The sequence below is a fragment of the Oryx dammah genome, unplaced genomic scaffold, assembly GCF_014754425.2.
Source record: "Oryx dammah isolate SB20612 unplaced genomic scaffold, SCBI_Odam_1.1 HiC_scaffold_25, whole genome shotgun sequence".
NCBI classification, from domain to species: Eukaryota; Metazoa; Chordata; class Mammalia; order Artiodactyla; family Bovidae; genus Oryx; species Oryx dammah.
In genome coordinates this window covers 65833854-65852706 of record NW_024070209.1, presented here as the reverse complement: position 1 = coordinate 65852706, position 18853 = coordinate 65833854, and the positions used below count along the sequence as shown (strand labels likewise).

At 42.8% G+C, this 18853-nt stretch overlaps 1 protein-coding gene across 1 annotated transcript in view; it reads left to right on the top strand.

Annotated features, from left to right (window-relative positions):
- The first annotated feature begins 934 nt into the window (after positions 1-934).
- The window catches only part of PPP3R1 (protein phosphatase 3 regulatory subunit B, alpha), a 62870-nt gene continuing 44951 nt past the window's right edge, over positions 935-18853 (top strand). The window contains exon 1 of the mRNA XM_040224119.1: positions 935-1486. Coding sequence (XP_040080053.1) covers positions 1484-1486 — 3 coding nt within the window. The 5' untranslated portion in view covers positions 935-1483. The remainder of the gene's footprint in view (positions 1487-18853) is intronic.

The window sequence follows — 18853 nt, the reverse complement described above, 5'->3', positions numbered from 1 at the left end:
ACACACACGAGATTATCAAGGGCTGAAAAGGAGTAACTGGTTAAAACTGTTGCAAAATGCTTCCATCATTATCCTTAATCACACCTCTCCTGGCAGCTTTTTTTTTTTTCCCCCTGAACATAACTTTCCTCCTTAGGCTTTTCTGGACTCCACGTCCCACCGTAGTCCCAATTTTCTGAGAACAGTAATTACCACCAAAGTGAATACAGTCCTACTAAAGGGACAAGTGGGCAATCGGTCTTTCAACCTTTCACCAAAACACTGCCGCGTCAAAAAGGTAGCCTGGTGGGTTTCAGGAAAATCCAGAGCTGGGTGCGAAGGGCTTCGCGGCAGCCTCTCTATCGTCTGTTCTGTTGACTCTGCAAGCCTCCTCCTGTCTTCCCAACCCGGCTCCTGACTGCCAACCTATATAGGTGTGTGGGCCTGCGGGCGCTGCACCTGGGTGACAAGTGTCTAGATGCGACACGCATTCTTAGGGCTAGATACCTGTCCTCAGGCGCAAACTGATTCCCTCTAGCCTCAGGGCTGGGGTTGGCCTCTTTTTGATGAAGAGTCTGGGTGTTCCGACCTTAAGGCCGCTCATCTGTTCCTCCTCTCCTACGAGGTTTTCACTCCCGGGCCCAAGGCCCCCTCCGCCCAGGCTCGCGCACGCCTCGCACTTCCTCCCTCACAGGGAACCCTCGTATTTCCTCGTTTCCCTCTCTCGGCTCAGCCTCCCCCCTCTTCACCCCCTCCACCCCGCCCGCCTCCAGCCACATGACAGGAAGGGCTCCACCACGCGACGTCACTGACGTCCGCGCCCCCGCCCCCGCGCTTCTCCCGCCCTGCACGCAGGGGGCGGCCGGCGCGCTCCGCGCTCCCCAACCAGAGCTCGCCAGAGCGCCGCCGCGGCCGCCGCCGAGCGGGTGCGCGGGTTCCCGGATGTGCGGCGCTCGCGGAAGCCCCGCCCCCGCCGCCGGCTCCGCGCGCGCCCCCGCCCTCCGCCCCGCGCGCCGCTGCGCTCCGCTTTCCCCTCCCTCTCCTGCCCTCCCCCTTTTTCGTGCCTTGAGGTTGCGGGTCAGTGCGAGCCACTGCAGTGAGTCCGTCACGGCTCTGGTGCGGGCGCGAGCACGAGTGCGAGGCTGCAGCCCCCGAGCCGCTTGGCCCCCTTCTCCCCCGCCTCCCTCCCTGCTCTGTCTCTCTCCACTTCTCGCCGTGTCTCCTCCCGCGCTCTCCGTCTCTGAATCTCGACCTTAATTTCTCTTCTCCCCGCCAGCTCCCGCGTGTCCAGTCACCCCGGCCGGCGCGCTCCCCGCGGCGCCGCTTGCCCTCCCCCAGCCTGCACCCCCCCTTCCCCCGCGGGCGTCCCGAGGGCCGCAGCCGCCCCAGCCGAGCGTAGCTGGGCCGCCGCCGCCGCCACTGCCGCCGCCGCTGCTTCCTGCGGGAGACCGTCAGAGCGCCGACACTCTTCTCTGTGCGAGCGAGTCGCCGACCGCCAAGCAAAATGGTGAGCTCTCGGCTTCCCCACGCACCATCGCTCCCCGCCCGCCGCTTCCCAGGGGCAGGGGCGGGGGCGAGCCCCGACTCCCCCGGGCGGCTTCCCCCGGTGGAAAATTCGAGAGACCCGAGAAAGCCCCAGCGGCCCGGGGGCGACGGACGGCGGATTGACAGCCCGGCGGGGCCCCCGCGCCCGCCCCCGGGCCTCCGCGGGGAGCCCCTCCGCCCCCTCCCCCCTCGCGCCTCTGGGATTCCGCCCGGGCCTCGACCCCCAGCCACCCCGGCCGTCCGCCCGGTACTGTCCCCAGATCGGCCCGCTTTCCCTCTCTCCGGACCCTCCTCCACGTGGAGCCCCCCTCTCAGCCCCAGACTCACTCTCAAGTTCGGGGAGATTCCGGAATCCTACGGCAATCATAGGTGGCCAGTGGCTCTTTATATAAGACCCACTTTCTCTCCAGGGCCGCTCTCTTTCCCACTCTATTTTGAAGCAGCGAGTCTTGGCAGGAATCCTGCCACTTACTTCCCCCCTCTCCCGTTAGTGTTTATTTCACTGCTGTTTGCAACCTTACGAGGCTTTTTTTTTTCTTCTTCGCTGCTGGTTTTCTCTCTGCAGTGGCGAACCGGAAAGGTCCAAGGTGTAGATTCATGAACACAGTGTAGCTCGGATTGTGATAAACGGGGATACTTGTTTTTAGTGCTTACTGATTGCCAAGGGTTTCTCGTTTTCTTTGTTACCTTCGTGAGTCTCTCCGGTGCTGGTTGTTTTTGAATCATGGCGATTTAAATTTGTCTTTCCTTACCCTCACATTAATCCCTAGGTAGAACTCACTGCTGTAGTGTTTCCGACCGACGCTAGGGGTGTGTCTCCCGCCTCTGTCACTGTAGCCAAGAAATCAACGACGCCCTTTTAGCCTGTTACCCTACCGGTTCTCTAGCTCCGGCTAGCCCGTGGAGTTTTCTCTTTGTAATCAAGAATTGCATGCAGAGTAGAAAAAGTTAGCAGTGCTTTTTCATCTAGATCGGATAACCGAACAGGTGATTTGGTCGTTAGGTTATTTCTAAAAGTTTTTGAACAGTTGTCCGAAGATTATTCCGACTGATTGCTAGGCGTTGAGTAATGTCTTGCAGCTTTTAATTGTATTGTATTTCACCTTGTATGTAGAATTTAAGTATTTCAAAATAGCGTGGTGGGTGAGTGAAGAGAGAAATTGTGTGGACTGCAACTCGAGATCAGTTTAGTGTGATTGTGGGAGAAGAAAGTGACAGTAGTCAAGTAAGTCAGCTTTTATTTAAAAAATAGGACAAATGATTAAGTGCACCTATTGTGTGTGTGCTCACTCGTGTCGGACTCTGCGACCTCATGGATTGTAGCCCCCAGGCTCCTCTGTTCATGGGATTTTCACGGCAAGGATACTGGAGTGGGGTTGCCATTCCGTTCTCCAGGAGAATCTTCCCAACCCAGGGATCGAACCCTCGTCTTCTAAATTGGCAGGCGGATTTTTTTTTTTTTTTTTTAACCACTGAGCCATCTGGGAAGCCCTAAGTGCACCTATTAGTGTCCTTAAAATTCAGATTAGGAGCAGACTTAAGAAATGATTAGTGATATTGATACGTGGAGGAGGTTTTTCCTTGCCAATTTGGGAGGCAGCTTCGAGACGATTTTGGCCTTCAAAGTCAAAACTTAGGTTTTTCCAGACTGCTACAAAAAAAAAGTTATATCAGAGCCATTTATAGTACATAGTACTCTCTCTCTCTCTTTTTTTTTTTTTTTGGCATAATCTTTTGGAGTTATGAATTGTGCTTTACTGCTTTAATACAGCTTCCTTATAGATGTATTTTACCCCAGGGTCCAGATCTTAAAGATCTTTGTCCAGTGTTTTTCTACCTGTATTTATAAAGGATACGTTTTGAGGAACAAAGACCTATTCTTGTTTATGTAGTGTATAGGAGAATGATCTGACTTCCAGATAGTTCTTTTCCCCTCTGTGGTTCGTCCTCTCCCGTCCCCCCCGCCCTTTTTTTTTTTCTTGAGCTACAGTCAGAACTTGGGAAATCCTCTTTTAGCTTTTAAATTTATCTTCTTGAAAGTTAGTGTTTCTTTATCTTTCAAAAATATTTTAAACTTCCCATAGGATATTTTTTTTCTTCCAGGTCATCATTTCCCTCTTCTTTCCAGTCTCCTTTTTAGTATTTATTTTCTGGTTCGCTCTTGGCTCTTTTTTCTGCCGTCCTCTCAATACCATTTCAGGGCATAATTTGTCATGACAGTGGCTCCTCAACTTTTGGGATTGTGTTGGTCTGCTGAGTATAGCACTGGTTCGGAAGTGTCAAGCCTATACCTCAATTGTGCCTTGTGGAGTATTGATTAACTCAAATAAATAGGAGTTTGGAGTGATCTGGTTCATTTTCTTGTTAATTGAGCATGTAATTCTGAAAACTTTCACTGTCTTTGGAAAACCTTTGGAATTCTTCTTGAGTATCATGGACATACTTAGATTTTTGTTAATAGACTTTAATTTGTGAGTTAGTGATTAATTCAAGTAAGGGGAAAGCACAGAGGCTTAGAGATTTGAATTGAACCGATCAAGACTCTTTTGACAGGTATTAATTTTAGTTGCTACCTTAAAAGTAGCCAACTTCTTTTTTGCCTGTTGTATCTTTGCCTCTCTTCATCATCTTTGTTTGAGTCTTAAAATGTTGAGCAAGTGTGCTGAAAATTATGGATGTCTCCCATATAAAATAGTGAGTACTGAGCTCCTAAGATTTTTTCTTGAATCATTAATGATCAGTTTTCTGTGATTACATAAATGAATGTATATTTATTGAAATAACTGGATGTCATCACAATTTTTTCTGTAGGTATGTATGTATAGTTTTAGATAGAGTACTTCAGTGTTACTGACATGCTGAGGTAGAATAAGAATAAAATAATCAAATAGAATGCTTGTTTGAGTGAGTGAAAGTCGCTCAAGTCGTGTCCGACTCTTTGCTTGTTTAGATGGGTGTAATTGAAAACAGTCTCTGAGTAAGTTTTGAAGGCGTAAACTTTTTAAGGGCATTTTTAGAAACGAATTAACTTTTCATTTATCAGAGGTGGTTTTTACTATGTTCTTAGTGTAATTCAGAAATGTGACCAGGTTTTTGGTTGGGATAGGTAATAACAGATTTTGTTCTGGATACATATATGAACATACTGTATAAATAATTAGCTATTCTTTTAAATTTTGTTTCTTAGGGCAACCTTATATTTCCTAAGTGACCTTTTTATATTTTTGTGTTTTTTAAACTTTTTATTAAAATTATCTGTGATGAGAGCCTGAAGCATATTTATTGCTGTCTGCAATAACCACAGTTGGGGTTGTACACAGGATATTTTAGTTTGGATTCTCTAACCAAGAGAGGATACTTTAAAAAAAAAAAAGGGCAATCAATCTTCCTTATGGCCAGCAAAATTAAAATTCAAAACAATCATATAGAGAAGATTTCTCCACTTACTGTGTCCCATAGTTGTTAAAAAAAAAAAAAAGGTTCAGAGTACAAGGTAAAGAAGCTGACTAAGGGTCAGTTAGCAATAAGAGGGACAGATAAGTGTGGGAGGATCAGGCGTTTGTCATAGGTAGTCAGGCAAGCAAAAAGTACAGAGCAGTGTAAGAAGTCAGCTTGGGCCAGGAGGATTAAGCGACTCAGACTGTGGGCTCAGAGTCTGGGCAGTCAGCAGGGGTTCATTCACATCAACAAATGCTTGTAGATTTCATCTGCTCTTCACTGGCTACTGTGCTAGGTTGTGGAGAATATTAAAATGATTAAGGCAGGTTTCCTTCCTTCCTTTAAATGGAGAATGGAAGACAACTGCCAGTAGGTGTGGGGAAAAAAATTAGCATGCATTACCATATGAATAATGTATACAAGGCTGGGTACAAATAAAGGAAAGAGGAAGATCAGTTTCTGTGGGATTAGGGAACGTTTTATGAAGGAGAGGACAGTTGGGCTGGGTCTAAAAAGATTATTTGGGTTGCAGTAGGCAGAGATGGATGCAGCTGGGGAAAGACTTTAAATTCTGGAGTGAGGAAGAGACTACATCTGTTTGGAGCACTGACACTCAAGATGTGATTCCTGGATTAGCTGTATCAGCATCATCTGGAAAGTTGTTAGTTCCCACGCTGAACCAGCTGAATGTAGAACTCCGGGGTGGGGCCAAGCAGTCTAGATTTATACTGCCTTCTGGGTAATTCTGATCTATGCTAAATTTTGAGAGTCATCATTTAGAGAATGGTTCAGTGGTAAAGAATCTGCCTGCCAGTGCAGGAGATATGGGTTCAATCCCTGGGTTGAGAACATCCCCTGGAGAAGGAATTGGCAACCCACTCCAGTATTCTTGCCTGGGAAATCTCATGGACAGAGGAGCCTGGTGGACTACAGTCCATGGGGTCACAGAAGAGTTGGACACGACTTAACAACAACAATTTAGAGAGCAGTGTTGTTGCTCAGTCTCTCAGTTGTGTCTGATTCTTTGCCACCCCATGGACTGCAGCATGCCAGGCCTTTTTGTCCCTCACCGTCTCCAGGAGTTCATCTAAGTTCATGCCCATTGCATCAGTGATGCCATCCAATCATCTCATCCTCTGTCATGCCCTGCTCCTGCCTTCAACCTTTCCCAGCATCAGGGTCTTTTCCAGTGAGTTGGCTCTTGGCATCAAGTAGCCAAAGTATTGGAGCTTCAGCATCAGTCCTTCCAATGAAGGACTGGAGCTTGAAGTCAAGTGGGCCTTATGAAGCAGTACTACCAGTAATGCTAGTGGAAGTGATGGAATTCCAGCTGAGCTATTTAAAATATTAAAGTGCTGCATTCAATATGTCAGCAAATTTGGAAGACCCGCCAGTGGCCACAGGACTGGAAAAGGTCAGTTTTCATCCCAGTTCTAAAGAAGAGCAGTGCTAAAGAATGTTCAGACTACGAGACAATTGTGCTCACTTCCCATGCAGGTAAGGTTATGCTCAAAATCCTTCAAGCTAGGCCTCAGCAGTACTTGAATCAAGAACTTCCAGATGTGCAAGCTGGGTTTAGACAAGGCAGAGGAACCAGAGAACAACTTGGAATGTATTTATTTGACTTTTAGCTGAGTACCTGTTAATGTTCCTAACATTGACTATATAAACAGAAAACATAATTGTAGTTTTGGGAGCTTAATCAACTGGGTGAACAAGACAATTGTTATACAGTGTAATATGTGTTAGCAGACTAAACACGGAAAGAGGTGTACTCCAAACTATTGGGGATTGAATGGAGAGGTAAGTGTCACTCAAAGAAAGCTTCCTAAAAGAGATGGTGTCTGAGCTGAGTCTTAAGAATGAACATTTAGCCAGTGGAAAAAGTACTCTAGGTAGAAAGCTTTATGGTTAAAGACACTGAGGTATGAATATCCAGGCCTGAAGTTCAGCATGGCTGAAGGGTAAGGGGTTGGTTAGGGTGGCATGGAGAGAGAGAGGGTGGTCAGGTAGCTGGAGGATTATAGAAGGGTTTGCTTAACACATGTAGGAGTTGTGTTTGTTTGTTTGTTTTTCCCTTAAAGCCTGTGGAAGCTATTGTTTTTAAGTAGGAGAATAACATTGTCTCATTGGCGTTTTTAGAAAGATGAATCTGATGGTCTGGGGATAAAATAGGAAAGATGAAAGTAGACGTGGTGACCAGTTAAAAAGTTACCGCAGTCACATGAGAAATAAGGACCTCAGAGAACGTGGGAACAGTGCGGATGGAGGCCTGAGACACGTTTAGAGGGTAGCAGGTACAACTTGATGTCTTAGTTTATGGGGAAGGAAAGGGGTGAATCCTGCTGGCACTTCTGGCTTGGGTGACTGGGTAGATAATAGTGCCAGCCACTCTGCGGTGTTTACCAAGCCTCCGTGTGCTTGATGAAGATTTGATTCTAAGGATATACTAGAATGCTATCCCATGCTAAAGAAACTTCCAATTTGCTATAATGACCATTGTTTCATCTCTAGTCTTCTCTTATCATGTGGTAAATAATGCTTAGAATGCTGTGTTGCAAGATTCTAAGTTCAGTAGAATAGAGTGCTGTGAAATATTAACAGTGCCTGCTGCATAGATACCATGGCCTAGGAGATAGCAGAACGAACTTGACAGCCTGGAGGCAGAAAGAGGTAGTATATGTGTGAGCAGTGATTCTCAAAATAAGGATCCTGAACCAGCATCATGGGCATCATCTGGGACCTTGTCAGAAATGTGCCTTCTCTGTCTAGGAGAAACAGGAGAAGGAGATTGGGAGGAGTGATGACAGTTTCTACCCTGGACACAGTGAATTTAAAGTAGTCATGGGTCGCCTGGGTGGATATGGCTAACAGATAATTGGTTACATTGGGATGTAGAAGAGAAATTGAGCTTTTATTAAAGATTTGAGTGTTGTTTGTATTTGTTTTAGGCAGCAGTTGAAGTCATGAAACTGAATGATAGCCTATAGATCTTTTGTTTAGTCGCTAAGTTGTTTCTGACTCTTTATAACCCCCATGGACTGACTCTTACAAGCCCGCCAGACTCCTCTGTCCATGGGATTTCCCATACAAGAATACTGGAGTGGATTTCCATTTTCTTCTCCAGGGGATCTTCCCGACCCAGGGATTGAACCTGGATCTCTCACATTGGCAGGCAGATTCTTCACCACTGAGCCACCAGGGCAGCCTAATCCTACAGAGAAAGAATATAAAATGATGAAGAAGACAGACCGTAAAGAACACTGCATTTAATAGCAGGTGAACCTGTGAATGTTGTCTGAAAGTATATAAGCCAGAGAGATAGTTGGAAAATGAGAGTATTGATGTCACATTTGAAGGAGTCAGCAGTGTGTAGATTTTGCAGAGATCGGGAAAGACAAGAACTGAGAAGTGTCTTTTGGAGGGAGCCGGCACGTTGTGGTGACTTTGGCAATAGTACTAGAGAAAAACAATATTTTGTACTGGTGGCGAGGGAAACTAGGAGGCTGTCAGTTGAGGAATAAATGGGTAGCCAGAGATTGAGAATATTCTTTAATGCTTGATTTATGGAGAAACGATGAAAGAGAATTTAGGTTTGAGGAGAATTTATTTTTAGGGTTAAGGGAGTGAACCTGGAAAGAAGGAGCAGTTAAAGATTCAAAGGGAAAAGTTGGAATTCTTAGTATTTTGAGAGCCCCAGGGAGGTAGGAGGGAATGAGTCTCCTTAGACAGTAAGAGAGATTTTTCTCACCCATTGACATGGGAGAGAGGGAGCTAAAAATGAATACTATTATAGAAGTTATAATCTTTAAGACAGTAACTTCAGTTAAGCCCTAGGTAATGAAAATAAGGTTGCAAAGGAATGTAAACTGAGAATGCAGAGGCCTTGTCTTTGTCTTTTCATTGTTATAGTCCAAATGCTTGATATATGATAGAGATTAAGTAGTGTTTGAAGAAGGAATATGTGGATGAATAAGTGGAATAAAGGAGTAAATCCTGATGACAGAGTTGAGGCAGTGAGTGTCAGTTCACTTTTTGAGCCATTTATGGAAAATGGACAAAGAAAGGTTACCTTGAGTGGTTTACAGTGGGGGTAATTCTCAATGTTCCTTCGAGTTAGAAGAAAGCCAGGAGAGGGAGCTGTGAAAAAAAGGATGATTAATGGAGTGAGAGCCAACCAGTCCTGGGTGTTCATTGGAAGGACTGATGTTGAAGCTGAAACTCCAATATTTTGGCCACCTGATGTGAAGAGCTGACTCATTTGAAAAGACCCTGATGCTGGGAAAGATTGGGGGCAGGAGGAGGAGGGGTCGACAGAGGATGAGATGGTTGGATGACATCACTGACTCAATGGACATGAGTTTGGGTGAACTCTGGGAGTTGGTGATGGACAGGGAGGCCTGGTGTGCTGCAGTTCATGGGGTCACAAAGAGTTGGACACAACTGAGCGACTGAACTGAATGGAATGAGCCCAAGAAGTGGTAGGAAGAAAAGATGGATGAAAGGAAAAGAGAGACATGGAAAGAGAAGGAAAGAAAAGATGAGAGTAAGTCATGACGACAGGTATGTTTTAATAATGGAGTTCAAACCAGGTGACCCCAAATCATCACAGCAACTGGAGATAGTTTGAGGCAAGTTCTTCTGCTGAAGTTGAGACTGATGCTGAGGTGAATGGGGTGGGTTGAGGATGAGGAGTAAGGACACAATTATAATTTCGATTTTGAAAGATTTGATAGGTGGTTAACAGGGTATTAGGTACATATTAAATAATAGATGGATCCAAGATCTAGAAAGTTCATGTAGGAAACGGGCTTTAACAGGAAAAGAGGTTAATTGTTAGTTTTTGTGTTAGTAACTTCTAATCAAATTACCTAGTTCTAAGAGGAACTATTTTCTGAGTTTAGATTTTATGATAAGGGGAACATCTAGTTGTAGATTAATATTCTTAAAACATTTTTAAAGTTCTAAACCCACTATTGATACATGTACTTAAAACATAAAACCATACTGAAAGTTATGAAGTGGAAAATAAGTCTTTCCTGGTCATTTCTTCTTCTTGTGTTGATCATTGTTAAGTTTCTTGTGTATTCATACAAGGAGTTTGTGTGTGTGTCCCTTTCTTAAAGCTATGCCAGTGTGCAGATTTAGTAAATTTTTTTTTTGTAATTTATCTCTTACTAAGGTAAGACTTAAAGAGATTTTTAATGATGCCATGCTCTAGTTTACTCATTGTAATCAGTTTTATTCCAAGGTTTTTAGTGATATTTGAGATGTAAGCATTGAGTCAAAAACAATTCAGCATACTTTTTAAGTTAGGTAGCAATTTCATAATGGTTGAGGTTGGTACTTTAGCATGAACTATGACAGTATTCTTATAAAAATTACTCAGGGAAAATAATATTTCACTAGAACATTTTTTGTATTTATTTTTCCCACTTAGCATCTTATTAAGTGTTAACAACATCAATAGCCATTTTCTAAATTAAAAAGAGAAAATGATCTTCAAACTGTAGTGGAGAAAGCTTTCATTTTATTTCAGGCTTGCCAAGTTAAATTTCTTCTGCTTTTACCCTTCCAAATAAACTGTTTATTTAGCAGTCCATCTTTACTCTCTCCCTTTCTGAGTTTTCTCCTTAGAGTCCCATACTTCCTTTGTGATCTCGGGTTGATAGTAATTATAGCTAATCTATGGGCTTCCCTGGTGACTCAGATGGTAGAGAACCCACCTGCGGTGTGGGAGACCTGGGTTCGATCCCTTGGTTGGGAAGATGCCCTGGAGGAGGGCATGGTAACCCACTCCAGTATTCTTGCCTGGAGAATCCACATAAACTGAGGAGCCTGGTGGTCTGCAGTCCATGGGATGGCAGAGTTGGACATGATCCAGCGACTATACACACAGCACATAGTTAATGTATAGATCTGGTGCAGGAATAAAAATTTGAAATGAAATGTGACTAATTAATGTTTCTGGATTTGTCTTTGGGTTTTTTTTTAACCCTTTTATATTTATTTATTTAAAAAATTTTAATTTTTACTTTATTTTACTTTACAGTACTGTATTGGTTTTGCCGTACATTGACATGAATCTGCCACGGGTGTACATGAGTACACCTGAACTCCCCTCCCACCTCCCACCCCATATCATCTCTCTGGATCATCCCCGTGCACCAGCCCCAAGCATCCTGTATCCTGTATCGAACATAGACTGGCGATTCGTTTCTTACATGTAGTATACATGTTTCAGTGCCATTCCCCCACATCATCCCACCCTCTCCCTCTCCCTCAGAGTCATGTGCGATAAAAACATGTTTAAAACTTCAGACGATTTCTGTAGGAAATCCTTAAAATTTAGCACAGGTACAGCAAGTCAAGGTTCTTACAGGTTACTTTCTCAGAGTTCTGTTTTGTTAGTTAAAGCTCTTTCTTACCAGTATCTACAGCAGGGTCATGTGGTATCCCCACTGCTATCCTAGAAGCATTTCTGTAAATAAGGTAGCACTTTGACTTGTGTTCCAGGAGCGTTATTAAGCTCATCTGTGCTCTAGCCAGGTCTCTTGACTTTTGTGAACAGAGAATTGTTTTTTCACTTGTATGTTTTTACTTACATGTTAGAATTAGGTATGCAGTTTTAAACCTAGGGATGAGAGTGTGAAGCACAACTACCTACAAAAAGAGTTCAGCCTTTACCATTGGCATTATTAGAGCTGTTAGCACTTTTACGAACTTTCCCTTACTGTCTGTGTAGTTTTCAGGGTGAGTTTTCATTCATACCCTCCTGAGTGCAGTGCCACATGCATCCTCCTGTTAGAGGCAGGCAGTAGGCTGCAGCCTGTAGTGTTATTTGCTTGTAACGCAATTTTTAATAAAAACTAGAATGTCAGGTAAAACCAATGCTAATAGGTAATAAGGGAAACCTGTTGTTTAATGTGTGCTTATGTTGCATCTATTTTCCTAACAAATAGAATTTCATGAATTATAAACTAGCTCATAATAATCTTCCTCAAATAGTGAATTTATGAATATACAGCTATACTTCGGGTCTGCCTTCAGTATCTAGCTGTCACTCTTGACCATCATTCTTTTGACTTATCTGTATTTGCTCATTTTCTTGTTTTTTTTTCCAGTCTACTGCAGTCTAGATCTGTGATGTCCAGTTCAGTAGCTGCTAGCTACATGTGCCTATTTAAAAAAATTTTAATGAAATGACATCGTAAATTCAGTTATTTGGTCATAATATCTATAAGTGCCCAGTGGCTGCTTGTAGCTTGTGGTTACATTATTGGTGCAGATATAGAAGATTTCCATCATTGTATAAATGCCCGTTAGATAGTGCTGGTCTAGAATGATTATGCATCTACATGTCACTGAAAATTACTATGTTGGCAGTAATCTTCTAATTTTCAACATGAGATTGGGGGTTGAAAAGATTTGACTTCAGACTCTGGTTCTGCCATTCCAGCTAAGTTGTTAAGTTGTGTCCGACTCTGCCACCCCATGGACTGCCAGGCTTCCGTATCCTTCACCATCTGCTGGAGCTTGCTCAAACTGGTGTCTCGAGTCGATGATGCCATCCAACCATCTTGTCCTCTGTTGCCCGCTTCTTATGCGTTCAGTCTTTCCCAGCATCGGGGTCTTTTCCAGTGAGTTGGATGTTCATAGCTGGTGGCCAAAGTATTGCATCAGGTGGCCACATTCTAGCTGAGTGACCTTGAACAAACGCCCTGAACTCTGCAGGCCTTGTCTAGCATGTGTGTAAAGTGGGAGTATATGCACCTGAGAGACCGCTGACCCTGGAGAGTCTGGCAATCACTGCCAGCCTCGGCTCCTGCATATTACAGGAATTCAGCAAATACTTGCTGAGTGAGTAAATTGAGTGAGTTCATGACTTCTTTCTTCTCAGAATTTCACCATCTTCTATGTACTGATGATTCATATTTTTGGCCCACATTATTCTCTTCTTCTTTAGTCCGTAATTGCTTACTGTATATATACTAAATGAGGATGTCTGTAAAACAACTCAAACTCAACGTAACTAAAACCACATTCATTATATTATCTTCATATTCATGCTTCATTATTCCTTAATTTTTCTTAATGGAACCAGTATCTGTCCATTTGCTCCTTTCTGGAAACCCGGTATACCTTTTATTCAGCTGGTAAAGAATCTGCCTGCAATGCAGGAAACCTTGGTTCAATTCCTGGGTCAGGAAGATCCCCTGGAAAAGGGATCGGTTACCCATTCCCATGTTCTTGGGCTTCCCTGGTGGCTCATTTGGTAAAGAATCCATCTTCAATACAGGAGGCCTGGGTTCGATCCCTAGGTTGAGAAGATCCCCACCCACTCCAGTATTGTGGCCTGGAGAATTCCATGTACAGAGGAGCCTGGCGGGTTGCACAGTCCATGGGGTTGCAAAGAGTTGAACACGACTGAGCGACTTTCATTTTCACTTTTCACTACTGCCTAAGTCTTAAGCAGTCATCCGTTACGGTCTGTACTAAGAGAGCGTGACAGGAACATCACCGGATGTGGTTTGGAGATGGGAAACTCAGTCACTCACTGGAGGGACTTCTGAGGCATTCCAGACTGGCTCACATACTATCCACAAAGAGGAAAACGGACTGTTTTCCCAGCATGTTAATGCTTCCTGCCATCAGTAGTGGCCCCTGAATTTAAAATACAGTAACATAGCTGAAAGCAGCATTCCGCTAAGCAAAGAGTTCTGTATATTCTATCCATATACTGCATTCTTCCTCTTGACTGATATTTGCAGTTTATCTGTGTTGGAAGATTTTATTGCACATTTCCCTCAGTTTTTTTTTTTTTTTTTTTTTTTAGTTCTACCAGTTTTTTGCTATCAACCTAACTCCCTCCACCCTCATGCACACATTGCTCAGTCATGTAACCCCATGGCCCGGCAGCCTGGCAGACTCCTCTGTCCATGGACTTTGCCAGGCAGGAATACTGGAGTGGGGTTGCTGTTTCCTTCTCCATGCCCCAGTTTTTTGTGCATTGTTTTTTCTTTATTTCTGTAACTTAGCTTCAGATACCTCTTACATTTTTTTCTATTACAGTTGACCCTTGAACAACATGGATTTGAACTTGGTATGTCTATTTACACGCAAATTTTTTTCAATAAATACAGTACTGCAAGAGTGGGGGTTGGTTGAATCTGTAGGTGTGAATTACATATGCAGAGGGCTGAACTATGGAACTTGAGCATCTGCAGATTTTGGTGTCTGGCAGGTTCTGGAAGCACTCCTGTACTTTGAGCTGTACTTTTAGAAAGTGCCATGCTTGTTAGTTATTTAAAACATCTTTAACTATGTTAATTTGCTTATTAGGATTCTTGTTGGTTTTTTTAGTAGTCTGGTTAGCGTTGCCCCGATTTTGAGTGTCTTGCTTCCAGCTGTTTTCCTTAGGCCATGTTATTTTTAAACTGTGATTGACTGTATCTTTGTTTTAAGGTGTAGTTTTTAGACCATGAAGATTTTTCAGGAACATAAGTATCATGTTATACTAAATGTATCCTGTCATTTAGATCCCAAAATATCTCCTGAATCAACCTTATCCCTATGCTTCTGGCATCATTGCAGTTCCATTTATTTCTTACCTGGACTATTTCTGTAGCCTGTTTGATGCTTTGCTCTTTTTGTGTCTAGGTTCTTCATTCTGTCTTCCATACTGCCACTGGAGTTTGTCTTCCGGAAAAGAAATCTAGTGTTACTACCTTATTTAAAAGTCGATGCCACATCTTCCAGAATTCAACATTTAAACTCTTTTGCGTGGCACTTAGGTTCTGATCCTTATTTCTAGCCAGGCTTATGCTGTAACCAAGTCAAACTTGTTGGTTCTTAAATGCCTCGTTTTTCACTTATTGGTGCCTTTGTATATACGTTTATTCCATCTGCAGTGTCCTTTCATTTGCTTTCTCTGTCTGGCAAACTTCAGGACCCTATTCCGGTTGTATTTCCCAACTCCTCAAGGTAAAATTAATGGCCGTTTGTAAGTAACTTTCATTATAGTACATCCCATATTTCATTGTGTTTCATTGCCTCCCCTCTTAAGTGCTGTGAAATCTCTAGGGCGGGGGATGCATTTTTATTCATCTTTGTTTAGCCAGTTGCCTTTGTGGTATGCTCATGGAATATAAATGCTAATGCTCGGTGGGCAGGTAGGTACTTGGGAAGCCAGCAGAGGTAAAACTGAATGAGTTATATCTATCTTGGGCCACAGGGCCAAGGGGTTGGGGGGAGGGAGGTATTTGAAAGTCTTGTGAATAAACAGAAAGCACAAGGGGTTAGGCACAATTGGAAAGCTACCAAAGTGGAAACTGCTGTTGATTCTAAAAGTTACAGGATTATTTTATTCTTTAAGGTTCTTTTTACATATCTGAGTAAAGTGTCAGTTACACGTCATTTGTTAAACAGTAAGAAAACTTTTTCACAAATAATATTCAAAATTTATAAATAATGTTTAGTTTACTTAAACTGATTTACCTACATTTTCTAGATGTATTCTAGAACAACTGGTAAAGAGGAATTGAGACTCTAGGTCTTTGATTAGTTAATTTAGCAAACATCTATCTTCACTTACTACATATATTGAAATATCAAGTATAGTGTTAGGTACAGAGATGACAGGAAAAAAATATATAGCCCCAAAGACTTCACAGCATAAATTGAGCCAGGCGGGTAGAGTGAAAGATTTTAATACAGTGTAAGTACTTCAGTAGATCCATTAGAAAGTGCTGGACTTCTCTAGTCGCTCTGCTTGCCAAGTTTAAACTTAACATATAGCAGCTCTTTGGACATTTAAAAAATTCATTTTAGTCACATTACTCATCTGAGAGAGTTGTATAATGTCACGTAATTGTTTAAGTGCTGAAAGAATACTGTCATCACTTTGTTGTTGACTGTATTGCTTTTTTTGTGCATATAGTTGACTTACAGTGCTGTGCCAGTCTGTGCTGTATGGCACGGGGACTCAGTTTACTCACAGACATTCTTTACTTTTTCCACTATGGTTTATCAGCTATGTTGTTTTTAGTGCATTTTATTTGATACTATGAGACATACTATGATGTGGTATGTGGGCTATAGAATTGGAAGATCTATACTGGAGAAATATATATCTGTAAAATAGCCTCACGACTGCTTGATTTAGAGTTCTGGTGGGTATTGGGTAAGGTAGTTACCTAGGATGCTTGATATAGTGCAAAGTACTGTTCACATTTTAAAAAATCAAACTTCTGAAAACTAGTATGTAACGTTCTAGGCAGGTCTAGATTTCATAATTCAGTTCAGTCACTCAGTCGTGTCCAGCTCTTCGCAACCCCATGAACCGCAGCACTCCAGGCCTCCTTGTCCGTCACCAACTCCCGGAGTCCACTCAAACCCGTGTCCATTGAGTCAGTGATGCCATCCAACCATCTCATCCTCTGTCGTCCCCTTCTCCTCCTGCCTTCAATCTTTTCCAGCATCAGGGTCTTTTCAAATAAGTCAGCTCTTTGCATCAGGTGGCCAAAGTATTGGAGTTTCAGCTTCAACAGCAGTCCTACCAATGAACACCCAGGACTGATCTCCTTTAGGATGGACTGGTTGGATCTCCTTGCAGTCCAAGGGACTCTCAAGTCTTCTCCAACACCACATTTCAAAAGCATCAATTCTTCGGCGCTCAGCCTTCTTCACAGTCCAACTCTCACATCCATACATGACTACTGTAAACACCATAGCCTTGACTAGATGGACCTTTGTTGGCAAAGTAATGTCTCTGCTTTTTAATATGCTGTCTAGATTGGTCATAACTTGCCTTCCAAGGAGTAAGCGTCTTTTAATTTCATGGCTATAGTCACCATCTGCAGTGGTTTTGGAGCCCCCCAAAATAAAGTCTGACACTGTTTCCACTGTTTCCCCATCTATTTGCCAGGAAGTGATGGGACCAGATGCCATGATCTTCGTTTTCTCAATGTTGAGCTTTAAGCTGACTTTTTCACTCTCTTCTTTTACTTTCATCTAGAGGCTCTTTAGATTTTCTTCACTTTCTGCCATAACGGTGGTGTCATCTGCCTATCTGAGGTTATTGATATTTCTCCCGGCAATCTTGATTCCAGCTTGTGCTTCCTCCAGCCCAGCATTTCTCATGATGTACTCTGCATAGAAGTTAAATAAGCAGGGTGACAATATACAGCCTTGACATACTCCTTTTCCTATTTGGAACCAGTCTGTTGTTCCATGTCCAGATCTAACTGTTGCTTCCTGACGTGCATATCGGTTTGTCAAGAGGCAGGTCAGGTGGTCTGGTATTCCCATCTCTTGAAGAATTTTCCACAGTTTATTGTGATCCACACGAAGGCTTTGGCATAGTCAGTAAGGCAGAAATAGATGTTTTTCTGGAACTCTTGCTTTTTTGATGATCCATGCAAAGAAATAGAGGAAAACAACAGAATGGGAAAGACTAGAGATCTCTTCAAGAATATCAGAGATACCAAAGGAACATTTCATGCAAAGATGAGCTCAATAAAGGACAGAAATGGTAGGGACCTAACAGAAGCAGAAGATATTAAGAAGAGGTGGCAAGAATACACAGAAGAACTGCACAAAAAAGATTTTCATGACCCAGATAATCACAATGGTGTGATCACTCACCTAGACCCAGACATCCTGGAATGTGAGGTCTAGTGGGCGTTAGGAAGCATCACTAGGAACAAAGCTAGTAGAGGTGATGGAATTCCAGTTGAGCTATTTCAAATCCTGAAAGATGATGCTGTGAAAGTGCTGCACTCAATATGCCAGCAAATCTGGAAGCCTCAGCAGTGGCCACAGGACCAAAAAAAGATCAGTTTTTATTCCAATCCCAAAGAAAGGCAATGTGAAAGAATGCTCAAACTACTGCACAATTGCACTCATCTCCCATGCTAGTAAAGTAATGCTCAAAATTCTCCAAGCCAGGCTTCAGCAATATGTGAACTGTGAACTCCCTGATGTTCAAGCTGGTTTTAGAAAAGGCAGAGGAACCAGAGATTTCATAATTACTTCATCCTTATTTTTGTGATAGCTCTGTCCAGTAATTTGCTTATTGACAAAGTAGAAAATGTATCAGAATGTTTTGAAATACAAGTAACAAGACCCTCCCAATTAACAAGGAATGTTTTATTTAACAGAATAAGATGCCCAGAGTCAGAGTTACACAGTAGTTCAGCAGTTTTCATCCGTTTCACCAGAGACATAGGTCCAGTGTACTTTAATAGTCTGCATGTCAGGAGAGGGCTGTCATAGTTTTAGATGCTGCTATCTGACTGAAGAAGACCAGGTAACACTCCAGGTGTCTCTGTTAGGGAGGAAAAGCTTCCTTGCCAGTCTCCCAGCAGGGTTCTTTCTTAGGTCTCCTTGTGTTTTACATGTTTCTTAGGTACCAGAAAAAGACCGGATTCCTTACTCAGGCAGCTAAGTTGTTATTAGCTGGCTAGCTTACTTTACATGACCAGAGGATAAGCCTTATAATCTTAAAAACAACCTCATCAATATCTTATTTGGTACTCTGAACAGAAGTCACAGATTTTTGATGGGAATTTTGGTAGTGAGAATTCTACCTGGCTTCTGATAGTATACTGTATCTTTTCCCTCACTGATATATAACTGCCACCCAGTACTGTCAGCCTCTTAACACAAATATTTTCTATACCTAGTTTTCCATAACCAAGACTATAGACCCATATTTCTACCCAGAGTTTATAACAAGTTCTTAAAAGTAAACAATAAAAAGGCAGCCTAACTAAAAATTGGGCAAAGGATCTGAATTGACATTTCTCCAGAGAATATACACAGATGTCCCATAAGCACATGAAAAGATGGGCAACATCATTAGTCATTAGGGCAGTGCAAATCAAAACCA